The 22657-nt window shown below is 38.1% G+C and overlaps 1 protein-coding gene across 12 annotated transcripts in view; it reads right to left on the reverse strand.

The window, feature by feature from the left end:
* DOCK3 (dedicator of cytokinesis 3) overlaps positions 1-22657 on the reverse strand; it is a 210935-nt gene that overhangs the window by 79947 nt on the left and 108331 nt on the right. For 11 of the 12 annotated variants that reach the window (XM_030502047.1, XM_030502044.1, XM_030502042.1 and 8 more), the window contains exons 11-14: positions 18876-18936; positions 15865-16012; positions 9407-9495; positions 5684-5809 (exon numbers count right to left, since the gene is read on the reverse strand). In XM_030502047.1, coding sequence (XP_030357907.1) covers positions 5684-5809; positions 9407-9495; positions 15865-16012; positions 18876-18936 — 424 coding nt within the window. Of the gene's footprint in view, positions 1-1823; positions 1921-5683; positions 5810-9406; positions 9496-15864; positions 16013-18875; positions 18937-22657 lie in introns of those variants that run through there. The other variant, XM_030502045.1, reaches the window with a different exon arrangement.

Raw genomic sequence — 22657 nt, forward strand, 5'->3', positions numbered from 1 at the left:
TCCTAATCAATTACGTCCCAACACTGTGACATACTACCTGCTTGCCTCTCTAACATAGCTGAGTTTAACATCTTTTTGAAAATACTGGCATTTTACGGAATAATGCCAATAACCTCCAGAGCATCAATGGGCAAGAAGGACACTCAGAGTATCTTCCACAATGGCTGATGAAAAAACCCAAGCCCATACATTTATGCTCTGTATATAAATGAACATGCCCCCAACTAATCAGCATCACCCCACTGACTTAAGTGAAGTTACAGTAGTTTAAATAACTAAGGGTTTGACTCTAAGAGACTCAGTCCAGCAAGTAAGTAAAATCTTGGAAACAAACTGTAACATGTAGAATTACTGATACTCATGTATAGTGTTACAATGTGCTTTGGCTGTATTTGTTCTAGTTCTTTACAATGGTAACTGCTCTTCTTTCTAGCCAAAAGTATCCTATCAAATCAGTATCTCTCCTGATGGACAGCTCTTCCCTGTGGTAGCTTTGGAGGCTGTTGCACAAGAGCAGTGTGCCAGCAATTGGACTCTGATCTCAAACAGCATTCTACACACTGCTTTTAGTTGCAACTTTCTCCAAATAAAAACCACACAACTGCTCCTGAGGTGCAGTGATTTCAACACAGACAAGGTTAACAGAGTGATGCCCACAATCACGTTGTAATCATCACATGATTTTTACAAACCAAACAGACTAATGGAAAAAACTGACAAAGTGTGCCACATGGGAGGGGTCTCAAATGCTCTTGGCCTTCTTGCTGGCTGACCGTTATGACTTCTTCCCAATCATTTCTCAAATGATGAAGAGTGCCAGCCTCATGCTGCATGATTTTTCCTCAACAGTGAAGTTGCCTTTGACACTGGTGTAAACTCTGCTGTACTGCCCATTGTATTACTACTTGCCTGTTAAAATTAAGAAGTCTGGTGTGATCTGACAGTCTGAGAATCACATTAGATCCACTTCAGCTGCTTATTTCTCTGCCCCTTCACCAGTCAGTCACTAATTATTTTTAGGCCTATATTCTGGAAATAGTTACAGTATGCAACTATTAACATGTGAATAATATTACAGCAGCAAGGGGAAACAGAGCTTTTACCTACTGCCTCTATGGCAAGTTAAATTAACTTCCTTCCCCTCCCCACCGCCCCCTCCAAGAATATTACTTAAGCGTAAGTCTAGCTTTCACTGAACAGAACGCTCGATTGTTTCTAGGAAAGGGAACAAACAATACTTGGATCATTTGCTATCCACTGTTTAGACATCTGCGTATAGAGAAGAAGTCATACAATGCTCTTTTAAATTCAATTATTTCCCTGAAACTGTTTCCTTTCAGTAGTAGAAAGCTGATTTTTAATATATTTTTTTCTTATCTCCTTCAACTCTGCAAGTTTATTTATGATAAAAATATTTTTAATTCTTCTTGTAAATGCTTCTGGGGGATAATTATTACATAATTATGTCTTAGTCTCGTTGACTCTCTTGCCATAAACATTCTGAGCACAGGTGATGGATTTTGCCATGTCCATTTCTTAATGTATTTTTTTTCCATGACTTTGTGCTCACAGATGCTGAGATGTTTCTCACCTTTGCATTTGTCTGCATTGACAAAGATTCCTCTGTCACAGCTACTAAATTTGTCTGGAACACTGTGGCATGGAGAGAGACTGGTAAGACAAATCTACGCCTCTCTGTTACCAAAGTTTCCCTATGATGTCATGGTTTGCTATCTTTACCAGTCCCCAACATTCCATGAAAGATATGAAAATGGGAGAAAGCAAGCAATAAGCAGACATTACACAAAAAAGCAGACACTTACACCCAACTATCTTCATCTCTGCATCAGAAAGAAAGAGGAGGGAATAAAGGGAAAGGAAAGGGAGAGAAGCCAGGAAATTAAGACAAGGAGAGAGAAAAAAAAGAGAAACAAACATCACTCACAAGTAGAAGATGAAGCATGCACTTTTCATCAGAGGATCAAAGTAAAAGACAGAATACTTATCAGCACATGGGGAAGGAAAGGGATGTCCTTTGGGGAACTGACAAACGCCATGCCTATGCAATAGATTTCTGATCAGCAAGTTCTGTATACAAAGAAAGTTGCAATCCAAAAGGCAAGCAGCACATGCCTCATTGCTTTTATCTCTAGGGAAAGGTAAAATTGTCAGGATCAGATGGACGGTCTTAAACCCAGTAGCAATTTAGTAAAAAAAACCCCAAACCCACAAATGAACAAAACCCACCACACCTCCTCAGGAGGCTGGTTTTACTGAATCCCTCTGCTTTGGACAAAAAAGATAATTCAAGCCTTTATGATGCTCTTATCAGATCACAACACAGTAGGAAACAAAGAACATTTTATCTTTAGGAATGAAGACAGGCATGGTGATTTTGTAGAACATTTATCTTGTTCTCCATAACCATGCAAAATATAAGCACATACAGACCAGTTTCACTTTCTTTCTTAATAATGACCAGCTACCACTTCTGTTGCTCGTATCTGAGTGGGGGCAAAAAGAGGGCTCGATACTAATGTTACAGTTTAGAAAACAAAATGTGTAGGAAAACTGTGTGATAAGACACAGCTACAGAATTTTAATGACTCTGTACATTTGAAAAGATTTCCTATTAAAAAAGAAAATGAACATGTTAAAACCTATGACCAAGAAGATTAATTTGAAATGCTAGAGCTATGTATTTTTTAAAAATAGATCTCCTGGTTCAGGAGCAAGATCACTGCATATTTTAACAATAGCAGGTGACGTAGCCTTGATTAATTTATTCAAAAAACATTTTAAAATCACACTGCCTTGAAAAATCTGCATCCACTTGCAAAATACAAGTCATGAGCTTTCTGTGCTCTTGCTGGAAGAGGAAACCCTGTCTTTAATGAGAAAGAAACAGTTCTGAAGCAAAGCAAGGAAAAGGTAACTTGACAAAGACATTTAAAGCAGCAGACATGATTGAGAACTGCTAACGTGCATGACAGAGTTGTTTTTTCATTTGGCTGATGGGTTTTTTGCTCCCTCTGCCCCCCATGAAATATTTTCTAACTTCAGACAACGCTAGTAAAGCTAAGAAAGAATGTCTGATTCTGGCTGCAACAACAAGCAGAAAGTAAATTGACAGGCATTCCTTGTCCATATAGCCTGGCTAATCAACCTGCAAGATAACTTACCCTACCCAAATAATCCATCCTGGACACCAGGTAAACTAAAACCCCAAACATATCCATTGTTTTAAAAGCAAACAACAGGCAAATATCTGTTGTCATCTGAATAATAGGAAACATATTTTTAAGAAATATGATAAAAATTTGTTCACTGCATCATTACATTTTATTTTAATCTCCTAATTGTTCTAGAGATTTCATTACCCTGGAGAATACCCAGGATAATGAAAATTCTTGTTTAGAGCACCATTCATGGCTACCTCTCTTCACACAGTATCTCTACCCTGGCAATGTTATAATTTATCATTACAGAGAAAGCCTATTCACACATCCATGGCTGCCTTTCTTTTCTTACCTATGTTCAAAGACATTCGCAAACTTCCTTTATCCACAAATGTGAGCCTTTTTTTTTTCTTCCCCAAATACAAACGCCTAAAGCTTTGCATCTAAACTCTACACATGCAGACCTCTTGTAGCTCCCTTTGAACAGAGAAGTTCTGGGTGCCCAGCACCTCTACAGAGGCAGTGAGCATTTAAGAGCAGAATGGTGGTCCTTTCACATATTCGTTTGTATCAATCACTATTGTCAGCAGATCTGTACGTATACGAGCCCAATTCCAAATGGATTATCATCTTAAAATCCCTGCATTTTCTCCAACAAGAATTGTGGTTCTCACAAACATGACATTAGCAAGCAATTGTAGTCTTTTGAAGAATACCATTGGAAAAAACAGCTGGGATGGCCAGAGCTGGGAGGATCACCACTGTACCTGTATAGGGAGCCTTACAACAGGAGTGCTGGAATCTGGTTTTAATTTACTTAAATGTCCGATGTCTCTAGGCTGAATATCACAAAGATCATAATCATATACTTAAGATTTGGTGAACATCTTTTGCACTGAGGCAGCATTTTCGCTAGAGTTCTTAAATAGAGAAAGAAACTTTGGCAATTTCAATTAGGTGCAATGAATATTTAAAGTTTAGGGTGGGAACATTTTCACATGGAAGCTGCTAACCTGCTTGTTCAAGCCCTGGACAAAAGCATTGCCTAAACCAGCAGAACTGCAGGGAAGACAGGCCACTATGCCAGCTTGCAGAAAGAGGCTCGGGCGCAGAAAAGAAACAATTAGGGGAAATGCTGAGACCATAAAGCTGTTTCTTAAGCTTGCTAAAATTCAGCGGTCTGAAGCACCTGAGGAACACCTCTATAGAAGTGGAGGATAAAGAAATTCTTGCAGGAACATCAATTCACAAGCAGGTAAATGTTATTTTTGAAGTTGACTTTTCTAGCTATTCTAGATTTAGCTATTTAGCTAAATTAGCTGACACATCCAGCTGTGATCTCAATTACAGCAGATCACCCTGCAGCAGTTGTGCCTGCATATCAACAGACAATATTTAAACTTTTCTCTGTTTGATTGTTTAGGGTTAAGACTGGAACTGGTATGAGTCACTGCAAAGTAAAACTTATAATTGGCTCTATAGCCAACAACCTGTTGTTCTATTACTGTTATTTTCAAGTTAGCAAATAAAACACAGACTGCTCTAAATCCTTTTACTTCAGTTTCTATAACTTCTTCACACCTACTCCCTATTCTTACTGTGCTTTTTGAAGAGCCTCCCTAATGAGGCTGCAACAACTACTTTTGATACTGATGTGTCATTGCAGCCTTTCGAGTAATAAAATCAGATACTTTTCCCATTATGCTTTCATAAAATTTCCCATGTCTGCAAAGTCATCCTTGGTCTTGGTTTATAATGCATAGCAATGAGGTACTATTTCAAATGCTATACATGCAATATAATTAGTAAGCCTATTTCTTACTGCACTGTAAAAATCAAGACAGTGTAACACCACGTTTTATATCGACTGATTGCATGACTGGCTAGATTCCGGTTTCCTCCCTAAGTGAACTCTTGGCTATGCTGGGACTCAACTTGTGCCAAAACAAGAAGCATCTCAAGCTGCTGCTCCAGAAGTAAGGAGCAAACAAAGTACAGCAACGCCTTAGCCAAGACAGCTGTTGCATGGACTAGGTGCTCTGCTAGGCCAGCTGGAAAATCAGACCAGATTTGCAGCCTCATGTATTGTCAACCATTACAAAAGCATCATACTAACTCCAAAAATCAAGGTGGCAAAGTGGAAACTCTTTTTCCAGGCTTAGGATTATTGGGAAGAAGAAACTTCATGCATTTTAAAAGAAACATCTATATGCTTAGCATACATGACAGACATCTAACTGATGAGGGAGGGAGGAGGAAATCAAAACAACCTTTCCAGATCCCCTTTTATACATGTGAACTTAACACCTTCTATTACTATAATGCTCAGTGATTAAAATGTTTTAGCATGCCTCCCTGAATCTGGAATTGGCATTTACTGATAAATAAGGCCACTATTCTATTATTAATCTTCTTCAAGTAAAGCATCCATCCCAGTGGAGCTTGTCTAGGAGAGTATGAGAAAAAAATGACCAACAGTTTAAGATTAGAATTGTTAAGTTTACCTGGCATGATAACATCAGGAAATCCCAGCTTCCTGGTAACAGAAACACCTCTGTTAAAAATCATGGGGTTTTCCCTTCGAATCTGCTCCATATCACCACGAAGAAGCTGAAGAGATATTATAAGTCCTGCGAAAAAATCAAAGATGTTCATTTTTTCAGACCTAAAGATGACATGTCTGTATATACAAGGCATGCAGGTAAAATAATGCTTTGCTCCACAGTTAATTTGATACAAATATAATGAAAACAGAGTTCTTTTCTCCACTGGAGTAAATTAAAACTGAAATGGAAGAAATAGAACTGCTTCAAGGGATCAGTCAAGAGCATAACATTATATTAAAATCAGAATACTTAATTTTGCAGGTATGTCACAAGTTACAGTGAAGTACTTAGCATTATTTCTATTCATTACATACAGCAAGTTACAACACAAGTATGAGCAATGCCATCTCTGTCTGAACTACCACATCACACAATGCTGTAGAATACCTCTAGAGGGGCCTTTAATCCTTCTTCATACCACAAAAAAGTATAATAGCTGTTCCACTTGTTTCTTTACTTCATACAGGAATATTGATTTTAAAGGAATTCCCCTCATTACCTCAACATATTTCAAGAGTACCAACTGGCCACACTAACTTCATCAACCAGCTCTTTCAATGCAACTCTTTAGTCTATCAACTATATGTAGCTGGACTAGGACTAATTACACAGTAAATCTCAGTTCAATTGCTTTTTCTAGTTGCTTTTAATTTATAGCACACTACACCCTTAATATGAGGATAATAAATTGGTAAAGTTACAAAGTCAAGAATTATGATACCAGAAAATGCCAGAATGAAGCTCAACAAGCTTAGTCTCATCTGCTGAGCATACATTACCAGCTCCACATACCAATGGGAATTTCGCTCTCATAGTAATTTTCCACAATCTTTCTCTCATTCAATGAATGATAGTTAGTCAATAGTTCTTTCTACCCTCTCTGTTCACTGACTGGAACACCACATACCAAAACAAACAGTGCCTTGTATACATAATCTTGCAAATGCCATCTAAAAGTTCTGCCATTTCCTAAACTTAATATACAGGCTTTGCAAAAAATATTTGAACACCATTTTGTTAGACAAGTTACATGGGGAATGGAACCAGTAATATCATGAACCTCCCATCCAATTTCTGCTCTCTTCCCTTGGAATAATATTCAGGCCTGTTGTTTAGCTTCAGCCAAATTTGGCAGGTAAATAGATATCTAGATAACATCTAGATACATGGAGTATACGTTTTATGAATACTGGGAGTTGGGATGAAAAAAGAGCATAAAGCTTTAAAGCAAAGGAAAAGAGAGGCCAACCAGCCAGCTGGACAATCAGCATGGATGTACTCAAAAGGCTGCCAAAACATGGACTTGTGACTGTCCAGCTAAGTAGGCAGAAGAGCACTGCAAAGCACTGCAGGGAAAACAGAGGCTTTGTAACCATGGAGAAAATTCAGACCCTTTGAGTATCACCTAGGAGTGTACATCTGCGTGTGAATGTGTACAGAAGATCTCACAGAACACGAAACAAATTCTTTAGAAGTCAGTCTTGACTATTTTTGCCACTTACAGGAAAAACTTCTTCATTTTATATCCAATTTTGCCATCAAAACCAAACAAATGAAAATAAATTTTAAAAAATTCCAGCAGAAAGCACTGCAGCAAATTTGGAAGTCAGACCTCCCTACTCCCAAAACCCCCAGTGCTTAACAAATAGCACTAGAATCAATCTATTGTCTATAAAAATCAGTCACTAGAGGTAATAGAAGATGTGATTTTCCAACACGGTATTACACACATTACTTATGTGATATCCTCTCACATATTCCACCCCAAATAACTTCCCTAAGAGGTTTTATACATCTACTCTCCAGTCCTCTTTCCTATCCAGCCTATCCTTCTGGGTTTCTTTCTACTTCTTGTAGCAGGTCTGAAGGGCTAATTTTTTTTTTACACAAGACCTGGGAAGGTGGGAGAGAAACAACCCATGAGCTTTTCTTCAGGGAAAAATCACTTGTGAACTGAGCAGTTTCTCCCTGTAAGAGCAGGTTCTCAGAGGCCCACACTGCACTACTTTAGCTTAAATCATGTCAGCCTGCAATCCTGCCCCTCCCACAAGACCTCTACCAAGTTCCATTCTCCTTCCCCAGAGATGTACTAGATCTTAACGAAACGTTTGAAATAATTACTCTAAAAAGCCAAAGGCAAGAGTAAAAAGCTATCTATTTCCCTTTCCTCCTGCTCTTCAAAAAAGCTCATGCTTGGGAAAAAAAAAAAAAAATGAAAGTTTTAGGCAGACACCTGGCCCTGGAAATAAATGCAAACAGCCCAAGTTTTCAAAGTTATAAATAATTCAGGAAAATGTTTTAATGATAAGTGGTGGATGACCTTAACTGGAACAGGAAGAACAGCAGGGAAGGAGACCTACTTTGCATGTAATGAAGTTCCAAACATGAGGACTGTTTTATTTGCTTATTGTTGTACTTAATGTCTTCTACAGGAGTGTGAACTGCATATTCCACTACAATACCTCAATAAACTCAATATGCAAACAAATGAAATTAAGACAATATCAGTATTCGGACATCAGTAAGCCAATAAATCAGGCATGTGGTAATGACTGCAAAGCGAGCTGTAATGAAGCAGAACTGTATCCTATGGGCTGGTTCATTTGGGATGAAACAGTAACGATCTCTCTGAAATAGCAAACTGCAGAAATCATTAAATGAGGTAACAAGATAAGACAAAATTCACTTTCCACAGTTACCTATCATTAGCTAGGAAAATAAAAAGAGATTTGAAAGGTGGCAAAACCCCTGCCAAGACAGTTATTCTCATGAACTATGAAATGAAACATTTAGCACTGCAACTATCACAGTGAGTCTTCTTGATAATTAATTTGTAGGCACAAACCCACTGCTTGTTTTCTGGACAGTCAGGATTTTCTGAGCAGTCAGACAAATGTTAGACAAATATAACCTCTGGCTTTGCTTCTGTTGACAAGAATGCATGGTACCCTCAGGAGAGCAAGCCTTGGATATGTGTTATACCTGGAATTTTCAAGGGAATACAGGATGAAAAGGAAGACAGTTTTACTCAGGGTAACTCTGATAAATAAAATTTCAGTTCTTCATTTCCTGTAGAGCCAAGTCTGGTCACAGTGACTTAAGCCAGTGTTACAAAAAAACACCTTTTAAAGGAGTTCTGCCAATACTGATTGCTGCTTATGCTGTATCCTCCCATGGGCTAGCAATTTTCAGAAGCATGGTTACACTCACTAACTGTAACAGCCAATAAATGAATACTCAGAGTAAGCTAATACTACAACAGGCCACTTGCTCTCTTCATTGCTGACCTCTCTTGAGATAAAAATAACACTACAGATATAATGATGAAGGAAATCTAGCATGCTGAATTCATGTTATTGTCAGCCGTATCTGAGAAGGAAAAGTATCAGGTGTTGGGGTTTTTTTATTTCCTGGTTACACTGGCAGATACAATACAGATTTTCACCTGTAAACTGAACGTGAATTAACTTCAGGGGAACTTTTAAATCACTACAAGTAAAGAAAAAATCAGTTATACATAATCTTGCATCTCACTGAATTTCACTGCCATAAATAATGAGCAGTTTCCTAAAGGAAATCTTCAGCTGTTATTATGACAAAAATGTACAAGTCAATATTTACCATAGTTTGAGCTGGGTGCTGTGTATTTGGTGCTGGACTTGCGAATAATGTTTTCATGGATCTGGCACCATTCGTTTTCGTTGTTACACCTAAAAGAAAAGAAAACTAATTCAAGTTAAAAGCTTTCTGCTGAACCATCTTAGGGCAGGGGAGTCAACTTCGCTGTAGAGATAACATGAAAGGTTTTGGAAAGGTTGTGGGATTTTTGTGAGTGAGAGAAACCCCACATAACTCTTGTTTTTAAAGTGGAAGACATTCCAGAAACAAAACATTCCCTAATAGTTATTCTCCTTTGTATGGACACTTTGGAGCCTGTGGTGACTTTTCTGTCATCAAAGCCATTGTTTCACTCTTCATATTATGACAGAATGAAGAAAACTCTGGGCATCCTATTTGAATTCTCTGCATGAATTAATTTTAAGCTGAAATTAACTCTTGTCATATATTACCTTTTTTTTCTAGTAAAATAAAAAAAGTTAAAATCAAGAAATAAAACCTGAAATTTGAAAGAATAAATCAAACCCTGTTTTTTTAGTATCTAAGTCATTTACTTTAGATTTTTACTTCACATTTTTTACTTTACATTTTGCTTACCCACATATTTTACAGAGTTCCTTGAAACATGATGCATCCCCCTGCCCAAGCTGTAGGATGAAGATATGTAACACCACAAAGTATACTTCTGTATGTACATCATCTTCTGGAGGAGCATTTTTACAACTCTGTTCATCTACATGTAATTTTAAAAAGCATTTGTAAATACTGTTATACTTCATTTCTACTTATGTTACCATCTGTAAATCCTCAATCCATTCCTAGGATAGAAATTACAATGTAATTATTTGACAACAGACTTCTCAAATTTCCACTCAATATTTTCTCAGCAGGAAAAATTCAGTCATTAATATCAGTTCCATGAATACACAACCATTTGGCATGCGGATTATAACCTTGCTCAAGCAACATTCAGGCAGGACAGCTGGCTGCTCTGCCCTTGATGAAACAATCAGATTCAAACCTGCTGGATGTGCATCCTACCAAGACCATCACCTAATAGAAGCACCTATAAACAAAATTGTTCTAATATTTCCTACTAACTCTAATCTTTCCTGTTAGGGTATGCAATTAAAGGCTCATCTTGAACACAACGGAGAAGAACAACAATGGCAAATGGGGAACATCATCTGCTGCAGGAGGATGTTCAGCACATTGTCCATGTTAAAATCCAGCAAGATCAGTCAGCTTGGATCCCTTTAAAGACTTAAATTTGCCTTTGGTGATACATGACTCATTACGGGATGCTGGGGAAGAGCACTTGGGATTGTTCAAGACTTAATATGAACTGTGGAGAAATAAAAGGATAACGGTATAAACCAGCCTATGCATATGTGGATAGGTTGCTGTCAGTATGCTTGTCTTGCCATGCCCTGTGCCAGAACTGAGTGTTTAAAACAACAGACTGGAGGGGTTTGTAGTGTGCATATGTATGTATGTATGTTTTCCACTAATAAGTTCTTACCCTACTAAGCCAGAGAGGAAAATAGGATGAGGCCTTTGGTGCTGTATGTGTTAGTATGAGTGTGTACTTTCTGCCTGTGTTGATCTGTGTGGCTGGCTGTATGCTTATGTATGCTGTGTATGTACACATGGAATACAGGCTTAGCCTTGTGCCGGGGGGCATGGAGCTGTGGCAGCCTTACCTCTGTCAGGCTACTGGATCCAGCAGCTCCTAACATCTCCCATCACCATGCCAATCCCCTCAGTGATTTTGGAGGCTTCAGACTAATCGCATGACATTGTGTGCACTTGCACGAGAGTTTCCTTCTGTTTGTTTTTTTATGGCTAACTGCCAATTCCCTCCTCCATTCTTAACCTTTCTCAGGACCGTTTCCTCAAATTGGAATGCATTATCTTCAAAAAACAAGTTAATGAGAATTGGAAAGACAACAAGAAGATATGAATATAACAAAGAATGGGCGACACTCTCTACTGCAGCATGATGCTACTCTACCGCCATAAAATCAGACGGTGTAACTGTGCAGTGGAAAGTCAAACCCATTATCTCTTACTGCTCCAATCCATGCCTTATGCAGAAATATTCTGAAGTGGAGCAACATCATTTAAAAAAAAAAAAAAAGTCTTCTGTAAATGACTATCTATAGCTCTATAGATATTCTCATTACTCTGATGGCAAGATTCTAGAGAGGGAAATTAGGGACACTGCAGCATTTGGAAATTACATTGCAATAGAGATGGCTGAGAGCACCAGAGCAGATGTTTCAGTCTCCTTTCCAGTCATGGAGAAACACAGATTCCTTTTAACAATAACCCAAAAAAAAAAAAAAAAAGAATACAAATGACATGAGCAGAGAGCCAGCAAAGCAGGACACAGCAAAAGCTCACCTGGATGTTGATTCTTTCTGCATCTTGGGCACTTGAGCCAGAAGTGCCACACTTCTGTTTAGGATCCAAAGCCAAACATTAGGGATGTTAGAGTGTACATCCTTGTCTGTTCCTACTCCTCTGTCTATGGACTTTCATAAACTTGTCTAATGCCCTCTGGATTTGCTAATGCTGCCTGTCTTCACAACATCTTGTAGCAGTGCAACCCAGAAAATCATTACCTGCTTTCTAAAGAGTACTTTCTTCTGTCTTTTTAAATGTCATCTCCTACAAATTTCATTGATCATCCCTAATTCTTGTACAGCTGTATTCCATGAACAACAACTTACCCTCCACCATGATTTTTTAAGTTCTGGTTGTATCCCTTCTCACTACCTCTTTTCTCCAAGCTGAAGCTCCACACATTCTCGATCTCCTTCATAAACAACTCTATGCCACTAAGCATTTTAATTGCTCTGCTCCGTACCTTCTGTACCTACTATATCCTTTCTGGGAGGAGAGAACAGATATCCACACAGTAACTCAAGACAGGCGAGCACTGAAGTGAACTTCCAGAACTTAACAGTATGGCAAATTGACTATATTCGTACTCCCCTAAACAATCTCTCAAAACTGAAACACAACAGAGCTAAGACATTCATGGACAGTACAAACCCCCTTTCAACATCGTGGTGTTCTGTGCCAACACAAAACTTCAACCAACATTCAACTTACTTGTTGAAAAAATAATTATCTTCACATTGCCAAGGCATTAAAAGTAATTTTTCCTACTGCAAATAGTATTCTCCTTAAAGTAGAGAGAGAACCTCCAGGACAAATTCTATACCATCCTCCATCCTTACAGACGAGACTACAGAAAATTTCTAACCTCTGGTAATTTTTTAGTTGCTGTACCAGCCTCTGGAGAGCAAGTTAAAATAGATTTCAGCCTCCAGTGACTTAAGCCTGCAAATTAACCTGGAACAAAGTTAACCCAAAATCAATGGACTGTGAAGATAGCTTAAAGCTAGTTTTGTACCAACTACCAACATAAGCTGCACTTTACATTTCCTGAACACAAAGAAGAATAATATTCTCCCAAGTTTGAAACACTGGCCCAAAAACACTTGCTTGTAATGCATTTTATTGTGCTAACATTTTACTTGTCTAAATACCAAATACATTACAAAATCTATTTCTCGTTCAAACAAGAATTTTCTCCTGAGCCATCCATCACCTTTTCAGGTTGGCTGGTTCTACAGTAAATTTACCATTTGGAATGTTTGCCATACTACATCAGACCCTGATGTCAGACAGATGGGGACAGAAATGCGATGTACACTCTCGTCCAGCTGGGCAAATAGCAACAACTGAATAACAAAAGGGAAAGGCATTCAGGCAATACACCACATTAAGAGGTAGGAATTTTAAGAGCTAGTGCTGGAGAAGGAGGAAATAAAAGGACTGTGAGAAAATAGGGCAAAAAAAAAAAAAAGACAAGAAAAAGATAATACGAAACAGAAATAGGCAAAGTTTTTAGGGGAATGGGAAGACAGACAAGGAGTTCCATGATGAAAACATTCCATTAAGGATAAAAAAAATAATAAAAAAATATGAAATCAAGTGATCTCAGAAAAAATGGATTGAGAATTTAGTTTCCATCTCACTTGTAAAATATTTTATGTGTATATTATTAAGAAGAATTATAAAAGTAAACCTTCATGCTTTTACATAATGAGCTTATAACTAGAGCTGTGGTACTATATCCTCTTAGTAAGATTATAACATGACTGTGGGATTAACAAACAGGAAAATTTGGATTGTGAGAAAGAAGTATTTTTCAGCCATAAATCTTTAACAATAATAAGGCAAGCTGAGAAATACTGGTGAAGTAAATTGATTTTTTTTCCTCACGTAAGTATTCTCTCTTGTGGATCCAGCAAAAGTCTCCATTGAAACACCATGTTATTTGTCTCAGTCTTTGTTAGGTTTTTGGTCTCTCAAATTTTTTCCAGCTTCTCCCCATGAAAAGGCTTTTCTGGCTGTATGCTGACTGCCTCATCTGTGGCAGCTGTAAGCTTTAGCTTTAGCTAGATAGCATACAAAAAGAATGCCTTTTACTGCTTCTTTAAAAACACAAATACACCTCCCTCCTTATTTCATCTTTATGTTTTGGGTTGGCCTGAGGCATTTTAACAATAATCAAAATGGGAACAGCAGGTAAGAAAATCAGTTCAGTGTTGTTTAAGCAGTCACATATAACTTGAAACTTACAAAGGACAAAAATCTGTCATTTCAATTTTAGCCTATAATGCAAGAAAAGGTAGGTTAGCTAAAAGAATGTGCAAAGAGAAGATGCAAGTGGATAAACCTGTGAAAACTTTCTGTCATGGAAGACCAACAGCTATGAAAGCTGCAAAATGGATAAGCTGGTGCCCTTCAGATATGTTTGTTTTCCCTTCTGAACGTTTTTATTAGAGATTTACAAAGGAACTGTAGTAACATAAAATAATGATGTACAACACTTATAAGAAACCAAATAAATGAACACAATGATAAAAAATTACAAGCATCTGATTACAGAGCTGAATTCTGTTACGGGTTCTACTTCCTCTCTGGGAAGGCAGTAATGGCTGTGTGTGGAATTTGAAAACACAGAGTGTGGGGAAGCAGACATGAAGAACAACAGCTGGTATAAACCTACTTAACCATTTCAGCTGGTACTTTGCATGGTGTGAAGGGAATCCATATTAACAAAGCACTTCACATTAAGAGGAAGAAAAGGAAGGCTCTCTATCCTGTGATTTTGTTGACCATAGTACTAGGACTTTGGATTGCTCTAACTGGCTGCACGACTTTTATTTGTCACGGACAAATGGAGAAATCCAGTAGTTTAGAAGATTTTTCTCTCCGATTTTTCAGTGAGTAAGAAGCTAAAAATGCATTAAAAGGGCATCAAAACAGAAATCTGATATTCAGAATGTTCCATTACTGTAAATATTCAAAATGCTGCAGTTCCAGTATATTAACACCGTAGCTACAAGGCCAATATTAACATAAACTATACAACCAAAAACCACTGGTTTGAGACAAGCTGAAACTGAGCGTTGACAAAATGCCAAGATTATCCAGATTCTATTGACAAAGAGAAGAAAGATGACCATTTTCTTCCCTGTAACTTTTTTGCTGCAGTTTTCATAACTGTCGGCAAAAAAAGAATGGAAGAGCTGACTCTGAGAGACTTTTCTTTGGACTTGCAGATTTCTAATGTATGAAGAGATATCCAAGAAGCTTTCAGTGAACAGCAAAAGCCATTTTTCATTTACAGGCTCCCTTGAATGTCAGATTTTCTGCTGCTGAATGCACTTCTCAAAGAATAACAAAGTTCTATAACCCCCCCAAATTATCTTAGTACTTGGAATACTGGCTACAGACCGCTAAATAATGTCAGTTGTATGTCGGGCCATCTGCAAAGCAGATCATGCCAGTATTTATCCTCACCGACAAGAGACTTAACTATTCCCTGCAGTCTCCAGACAGTTTGTCTGTTGCCTCTTTATTACAAGTGTGAGACCACATTTCATAATAAGAATTTGTTAGTTCAAAGTTCAAAATCACAAATAACTGAAGATAGATTCTTGCTCAAAAAATGTTGACTTGTTTTGAGATTCTGGTCACACACTGCTGACTTCAGTTGTTTTCTACTTCTTCTGTTGGTCACCATGACCATCAGGAGAAATACTGCATAATTATTTCATTTTCAGCTTAACAAATTTTAAATAAATCACATTAATAAAAGTGCAGCTTTGCATATCACATAGATGTGGGCAATATTCAGTAATTTCTGAAGCATTTCACACACCTGAAACATCTTTGATAATATTCATTAGTTTCCATGAGCTCCTGGAACAATAAAGGAGCAAAAACCAGTGCCAGCAGCACTAGTTCACCTTGTGAGGAGGATAAAGCAGCAAATGCAGTTCATGGTGCCTTAATATTTACTCTCTCTTTAGTATCTCATCACTCAACGTATACAAAGTGTTTTTCCTAACCTTTTTCCTTTAGGAGTTACTCACGTGTAAACTTTGAGAACAAAATCCTTCTCTTCTTTTATTTCAGAGATTGACTGAAGTACATCCATGATGCTCAGCACTGCACAGCCATAGGGGCGGCGATAGTGTAAATGAGGGGGCCCTTTTTTTGAATCATTTAGCAACATGCGACCTAAAATTAACAGAAATTTAAAACATTAGAGATTCACATGCAGCCATTCTGTCTGTTCTGTTACCCCTCTGAGCATGCATACCTACAGCAAGTTTTAACTACGGCTTGCAGCCTTTCCTATCCTCCTGTATTGGGTCTGGCTGAGATGGAGTTAATTTTCCCCACAGCACCCACATACTGCTGTGCTTTGTATTAGTAGCTAGAAAAGGTGTTGGTAACACATCAGTGTTTTGGCTGCTGCTGAGCAGTGCTCATACAGCATCAAGGCTGTATCTCCAAGATTCCCCCCACCTGACCCAGTAGGCTGGGGGTGGGCAGGATCTTTAGAGGGGATGCAGCCAGGGCAGCTGATCCAAACTGACCCAAGAGATTCCCTACTGCATGACGTCTGCTCAGCAATAAAAGCTAAGAGAAAGGAGGAGGAGAGAGGGCATTTGTTATTATGACATTTGTCTTCTGGAGCAACCACTACATGTACTACAGTCCTACTTCCCGGGAAGTGGCTGGACATCGCCACTGATGACGAAGTAAAGACTAAATCTTTTGTTTTCCTTTGCTTCCATGCACAGCCTTTGCTTTATTAAACAGCTTTTATCTTTGCCCACAAGGGGTTTTTTACCTTATTTTCTCCCCCACCCTGTGCTGGTGAGAAGGAGAGTGATAAAGTGGTTTGGTGGGTACCTGGTGTCCAGCCAAGGTCAGTACACCGCAACTTCTCACTTTTTCTTCTTACACTGTTTCAAATCCAGAGGTCCACGTGAACCTACCTGACTCACTGGGCTACTCTGAATAAGGCACATCACCTCCTTTAGCTACCAGAACACTCAAGGGCAAAGGGAACAGCATCATGTGTGGCCATCTCTGATTTGCAGCTCTATGACACATATTTGTATCCAGCTGTGCTGACTACAAATCATGTGTTGAATGAGCCAAGAATACAGCTGGTAGTCTCCTCTCTGCATCCACAAAAGGATTCACTCTGGTCCTCCCATTACAGTCCAGTATTTACACTAATTTTCCCTTTATACAATTGCTTTAAGGCAATGTATTATATATTGTGTCATCTATCATGTTTGTCTTGGAGCTCATAAAAGAGAATTCTGAGGTACAAACCTGCTCAAGTTGCTATTGTTAAAGCTATTTTTTCATGGAGTAAAAAATGCCAAGACCAGAAAAATCACCATGATAATCTAAGCCATCAGGTAACATTACACATAGTTATTTGTCCAGCACCTCTTGCATCTAGGTTAAAAATCTGAGCTTGAACTACAGTGTTTCTTTCTACAAGCTTCACTTATCATCTCCAGTGAAAGAGTAATTCTAACCTTTAGACACTTTATGACACAGTGAAGTCAGATAATGAAAAACCAACCCTTCCAACACCTTTGTGACTCAGAAGGCGTACTGTCAGTCACAGGATAACACAACAAAGCTACGGTTTCACTAAGCTGTTTAGACCTTCTGTACTTAAGAAAAGGTATCTGTGGCTGGTAGTGGATTCTAGTAGTGAAAGGGCTGGAAACAGGGTTAAATACCCTTTCACTGCAAACACTACCTAGCCTTTTCCCAGATAACTGAAAACCTGAAACACATGAAAGACAGTGCACTACTCAGAATAATACAGCTGAAGAGACTGTTACTCCTACTATGTGTTGATAATGACTTTGGCCTAAATATTTGAAATAAGACATACTTAGCATGGGTAAAATTCATACTTGCTAATTTCTCCATGAAAGTACACACATTCATAATTTAGAACCATTTAACTGCAACTGTAGTAACCCTGTTACTAACTCCCTGTATTAACTAATGATATCCTTTCTAACTAGAGCTTTTTTCTATCAAACACCTTCCATCTAAAAGAGATTCTAGCCATTTAATTCCAAAACCAGAAGTTATACAGTCATATAGTCACTTCACTTAAACACACTGCTGGGCTAAAAAGTTCATCTAGCTGTCCATGAACTACTTGTCAGCACTGCACTAAGCCTTATAAGACACATCCTAAATTCAACTTCAATCATAAACACTTTCCATTCCTGCTATGGCAAATCTCAACAAGAATAAATGAAGCCTAGCTTGGCCTATGAACAGTCAGAGAAACCCACCCTATAAAGGGTTTCTAGTCAAGCAAATCAGCAAGGAAGGGCTTTATTCCTTGGGTAGGGTCAGGTCCAGGCACTACACATCCAGATCTCTCCTTGAGATAGCTGTATGTGAGCAGTCAATAGAACCTGAAAAGAAGCACGTGTATGCTGCTAAATCCTGGGCTGCAAGCTTGACAGGCTTCCCACAGGCAGGTACTGCTGCTAATGCTCCTTTTTGGCATCAGCAGGTAGGAAGAACATCTGACAGGTGTGACAGCTTCCCTGCTCTTATGTTTTACAGGCATCTTCCTAAACTTGAGTGTGGGGTCTTGGAAGCACTGCAGACTCCTACAGCAGAAACCAGAGCTTTATGGGTATTTGTCTAACAGCCTCTGATTTACCAGATGTGAATGGCCAGGTATGCTGATGTCCTGCCCTGCAAACTAGGTATATATCATCAGTAAAAAGACTTCATTTGAAATTGTGGAACATTAAACTAAAAGCCTTTTAATTTCACCATCTTCCCCCAAACATGGTGTTTAATCAAGTATTTTGTTTCATACTGAGAAAAAAAATAATCACTGTGAAACAGTCATCACTAACTTTATAACACTTAGCTACATATGGTCTGAATATTAATCTCAGCAGACAGGCCTGGTCTATTACTGGGTTTTTGCACTGGTTAAATCACTATAATGTCAATTAAAATACACATTTAAAAACATGATAAACCCATTGTTAATTATATATATTTCAAGCTTTAAATCATACTGTACCTATTCGGATTACATGGGCAACTATGTACAAATCTCTCTTCATGTCCTTACTGCTGAGATCCTAAAAGATTGGAAAAAATATAGACATTAAAAAAATTTCACTTCCAAAGTAAGTGCCTGCAAAACTCCCACAAACAGTAACAAGGACCACATAGTATTACTCTCCATTCATCTAGCTCCTTCATCATTAAATAAGAGAAAGTATTATGATTTCTAATTTACAGACAAGAAAAGTTAAGTATAGAAGGAATAGTCTTCGGTTGGAATAGTCTTTGAAAGGAAAATAAATTGAAGCTTCTGACTCCAGTGATATATCAAAATTCTGGCAAACATTTAAAATGTTCATTTAACCCTTAATTCAAACACATTATTAGACTGTATTAAATTTACATGGTAAATTTAAACCCATGAGTTACTTCAACTGCAACCCTTCTGGCTTCCTTCAGCCCATCCCCTGACTGCAGGTCCCTGACCTGTCTCTAAAGCCTTTTCCTTCCCTTCTGCTTTCCCTTTTTTGGCTTTTGACTTCTCATTGTGTAGTCTTTGTGGCACATGATGGCTCTAGAAAAAGTCTGCAGCATGACTGTCACAATTTAGAAAAAAAGTGTGTTTTGAACTAATCTCTATTTTATGAGTGGATTGGTACAATTCCTCAGAACAAGCAAAATTCTGAACAGGAGAAAAGGTGGAAGATTCAGAGACACGGTTTATTTTAATGCTGTAAATGTGCTATTCGTTTTCATATGTGTTCATTACATTATGAAAGCAGCAAGGCAGTGGCTCAACCATGAAGTGATAGGAGCCAAGGGCGGCTAGTTCATAGGTAACTTTCTTCAACATCCAAAACCGGGGCAGGCTGCATGCAAACTGCTGACTGGCAATGCTCTCTGCCCCATTCTAACTGCTGAAACATGCCGAGTGATTATTTGGGGAGCACAGTAGATGGAAAAGGCCACATTTGGCTAAAAACATTCTAACAGTTTAGTGACATTTGAAACAGTGATAGTGTATTGGAAAAACTAAGAAATAAATTTAGTTTTAAGACAAGATAATTGCTTAGCAAAACACAAGACTTTAAGATCTCTCTATGGCAAGCAATCATATACATGGACAAAAACTCTGAAGTTCCAGGTGATACAATAGCAGGTCAAAACTTTTAAAAACGACCTTGAGGAACAGCCAAAAAATGGGAAAAGGAGAACCTACAGCAGAGTAAAAGGAAAGCTGAAGACAAAAAAAGTATTACTGACCCTGACAAAGCTTTATTGTTAAAGAAAATTAATTAAGAAATATGCATAGAGTACTTTTCAGTAATTCACTACTGCGGCAGTTTGCATTCACATGTTAGAAGCTGTCTTAATTGCAATTTCCTTGGCATGTTGTGCTTTTCTCTGATAACATTATAAACAAAGATCAACTTCTAAGACATTCCCCTCCCCCTTTTTTTTTTAGCTGGAGGAAAGAACTAGGAAACACTTCTTCCTAAAAACATTAGCATTGTTTAACAAGTTTTCCTTATGTTTCTAACCTCCAAGACAAGGAGATTCTAAACACCACATGTTTGTGTACTGTGAGAATATTCATTCATGTTTTAGACTCTGCTGCAAAAATGCTCCTTGTGCTCTACAACAGCTGTTGCCTTTTTCTTCCCTCTGCTAAGTGCTACCAGCTTATTGTTATGTCCTGACTTACACCAGACAGCCTCCAAATTCTCCCCAGATGCAAAGGGCATTGCTCCGCTCATTTCTCAGGAGAAGAGCAACTGGAAATGCAAAATGATTAACGTATTCTTCCTAAGAATATGAGAGAGTGAGGTGTGAATGCATGGGAAAGAGACATATCCAAAAAGGAGGGTTTCAGCTCGGTTACTGTTGTTTGCTTCACTCCTCCTGTTACACTGAAGCAACTGACATCACCTCACGTCTTCCTCAAACAATTTGTTTGTTGGTTTGTACAAAACGATTGCAACATAAGGCTTTTCAAAAACTGCTCTAGGGCTTCACATATGACTTTACAAACAACTTGAGATGATAGCTGTGTGTTCTTTTACCTTTTTTCCCTCTTGAACTGAATAAAGATACCCATCCCAGCAGTAAGAGTCACTTCTAAAATGTACAGCTGTATGGGGACCACACTGGTGGATTTATCTATGCACACACGTAGCTTGGACTTCTAATACTACTTTTTTTTTTTTTTTTGAAAAAACAATGCAAAAATCAACTGGAAAAACAGCAGATTCAGATAAAATCTTGTATTTTCCTTTTAAAAAAACACAATTAAATGGTATTGAAAGCACTGTAAAATGAAAAAAAAACTAAACCAACTTTTATATAAAGGGGGAGGAAATTTTAAACTGCGGACATCTAACTTCTGTCATTCCCAGTTTGAACTAATTCAGTGAATTAAAAATTGCATTTTGCTGGAAGCTAAAATATGAACTTTTAAAGTCACACAGAAAATGAGTTCCCCGTGTGACTTGAGAAACCAAATCTCAACTACTGAGATTATGATGGCAATGCACATGAACACTGAACTTCAGATTAAAGTGACATATAGCACAATAAAATCTGGGCCCACTGACTGAGAGCTAGGCATAAAGACAATTTATTCTAAGGAGAAGTTTCAGTCCCTTTCAAATACTGTTATATTGCTAAATTACAGCAGGCATGTAATAAATTCATGGCTGTATCTTCTGACTCCATTTAAAAGGAGCACTGTATTTCCCTGGGCAGCATATGCAGAGAGTTGCAAATACACTGCTTGGTATGCTTACTAGCTAGCAGATCATGCCTCTCTGAAGCCAAAGAATTAAGCTATATAAATCTTCCTTATCATTTTCTCTTCAAGTCTTATTTTGCTGCTGCATGAATAAGGGAACATACTTTCTAGGCTTTCATCACCTAACATACCAACATAGCATATGGTAGGCTTTATCTCGCACGTCTTGGAGAAATTGAAGTTCCATGGTAAGAAGGGATTTGACATAGTTTTAATCTCAGTAGTGCCTGACAATACATTGCAAAATAAAAAAAAACTTGGAGGTAGTATTTCATACTCTAGAGAGTAATAGATATTTGCAAGTATCTGTGATCTGACAGGGGGAATTTCATTACACTATCAGATTACCAGTTGTAATTAGCAGCAATTTAGAGAACTATTTTTTCAAAGGGCAGCTGTCAAAATATCAGGAAATGGAGGGCATGAACATATTGATGGGTTCACACTTCCGTCGCTTTTCAATTTCACAAAAAATATACTGTGTCACAGTCAAAAGACAAAAAAATGTGGGCCCAGATGGCCTTGCATTTCACTTTGTACAGCAGAGGCTTTCTACAAGGCGAGAAATTCTTACTATGACATGGACAAACACTCAAAAACCCCAGCTCCTTTGAGGAATTCTCCAGGTAACTTCTCTGCAGAGAATCCCCACACACGACTTAGGACCAGAAGAGGACAAACTAAGTTTATTATTTGCCTGTGTGCAGTATAAATAAATCAGTTTCCAGAAAGATGTTCTTAGGACTGCATCCACAGAGGAATTATCTCCCACATCCTTCTAAGCTTCTTAAATGATACTGGTTGATAAACAAAGTAATTTCATAGTAATTCTAATTCCACAGCTTTTGAGAAAATCACCCCTATTTTCCCCCCTGTATTGGGTGTGGGAAAGTGTTATTCTATAATAACGGTTAGTTCTTTACAATGCTGGTTTCTATAAACATCTAATTGTATGTTAAAAAAACCAAACACTACCACTCCCAAATCAGTGGAATCCAGGATAC

The sequence above is a fragment of the Strigops habroptila genome, chromosome 11, assembly GCF_004027225.2.
Source record: "Strigops habroptila isolate Jane chromosome 11, bStrHab1.2.pri, whole genome shotgun sequence".
Taxonomy (NCBI): domain Eukaryota; kingdom Metazoa; phylum Chordata; class Aves; order Psittaciformes; family Psittacidae; genus Strigops; species Strigops habroptila.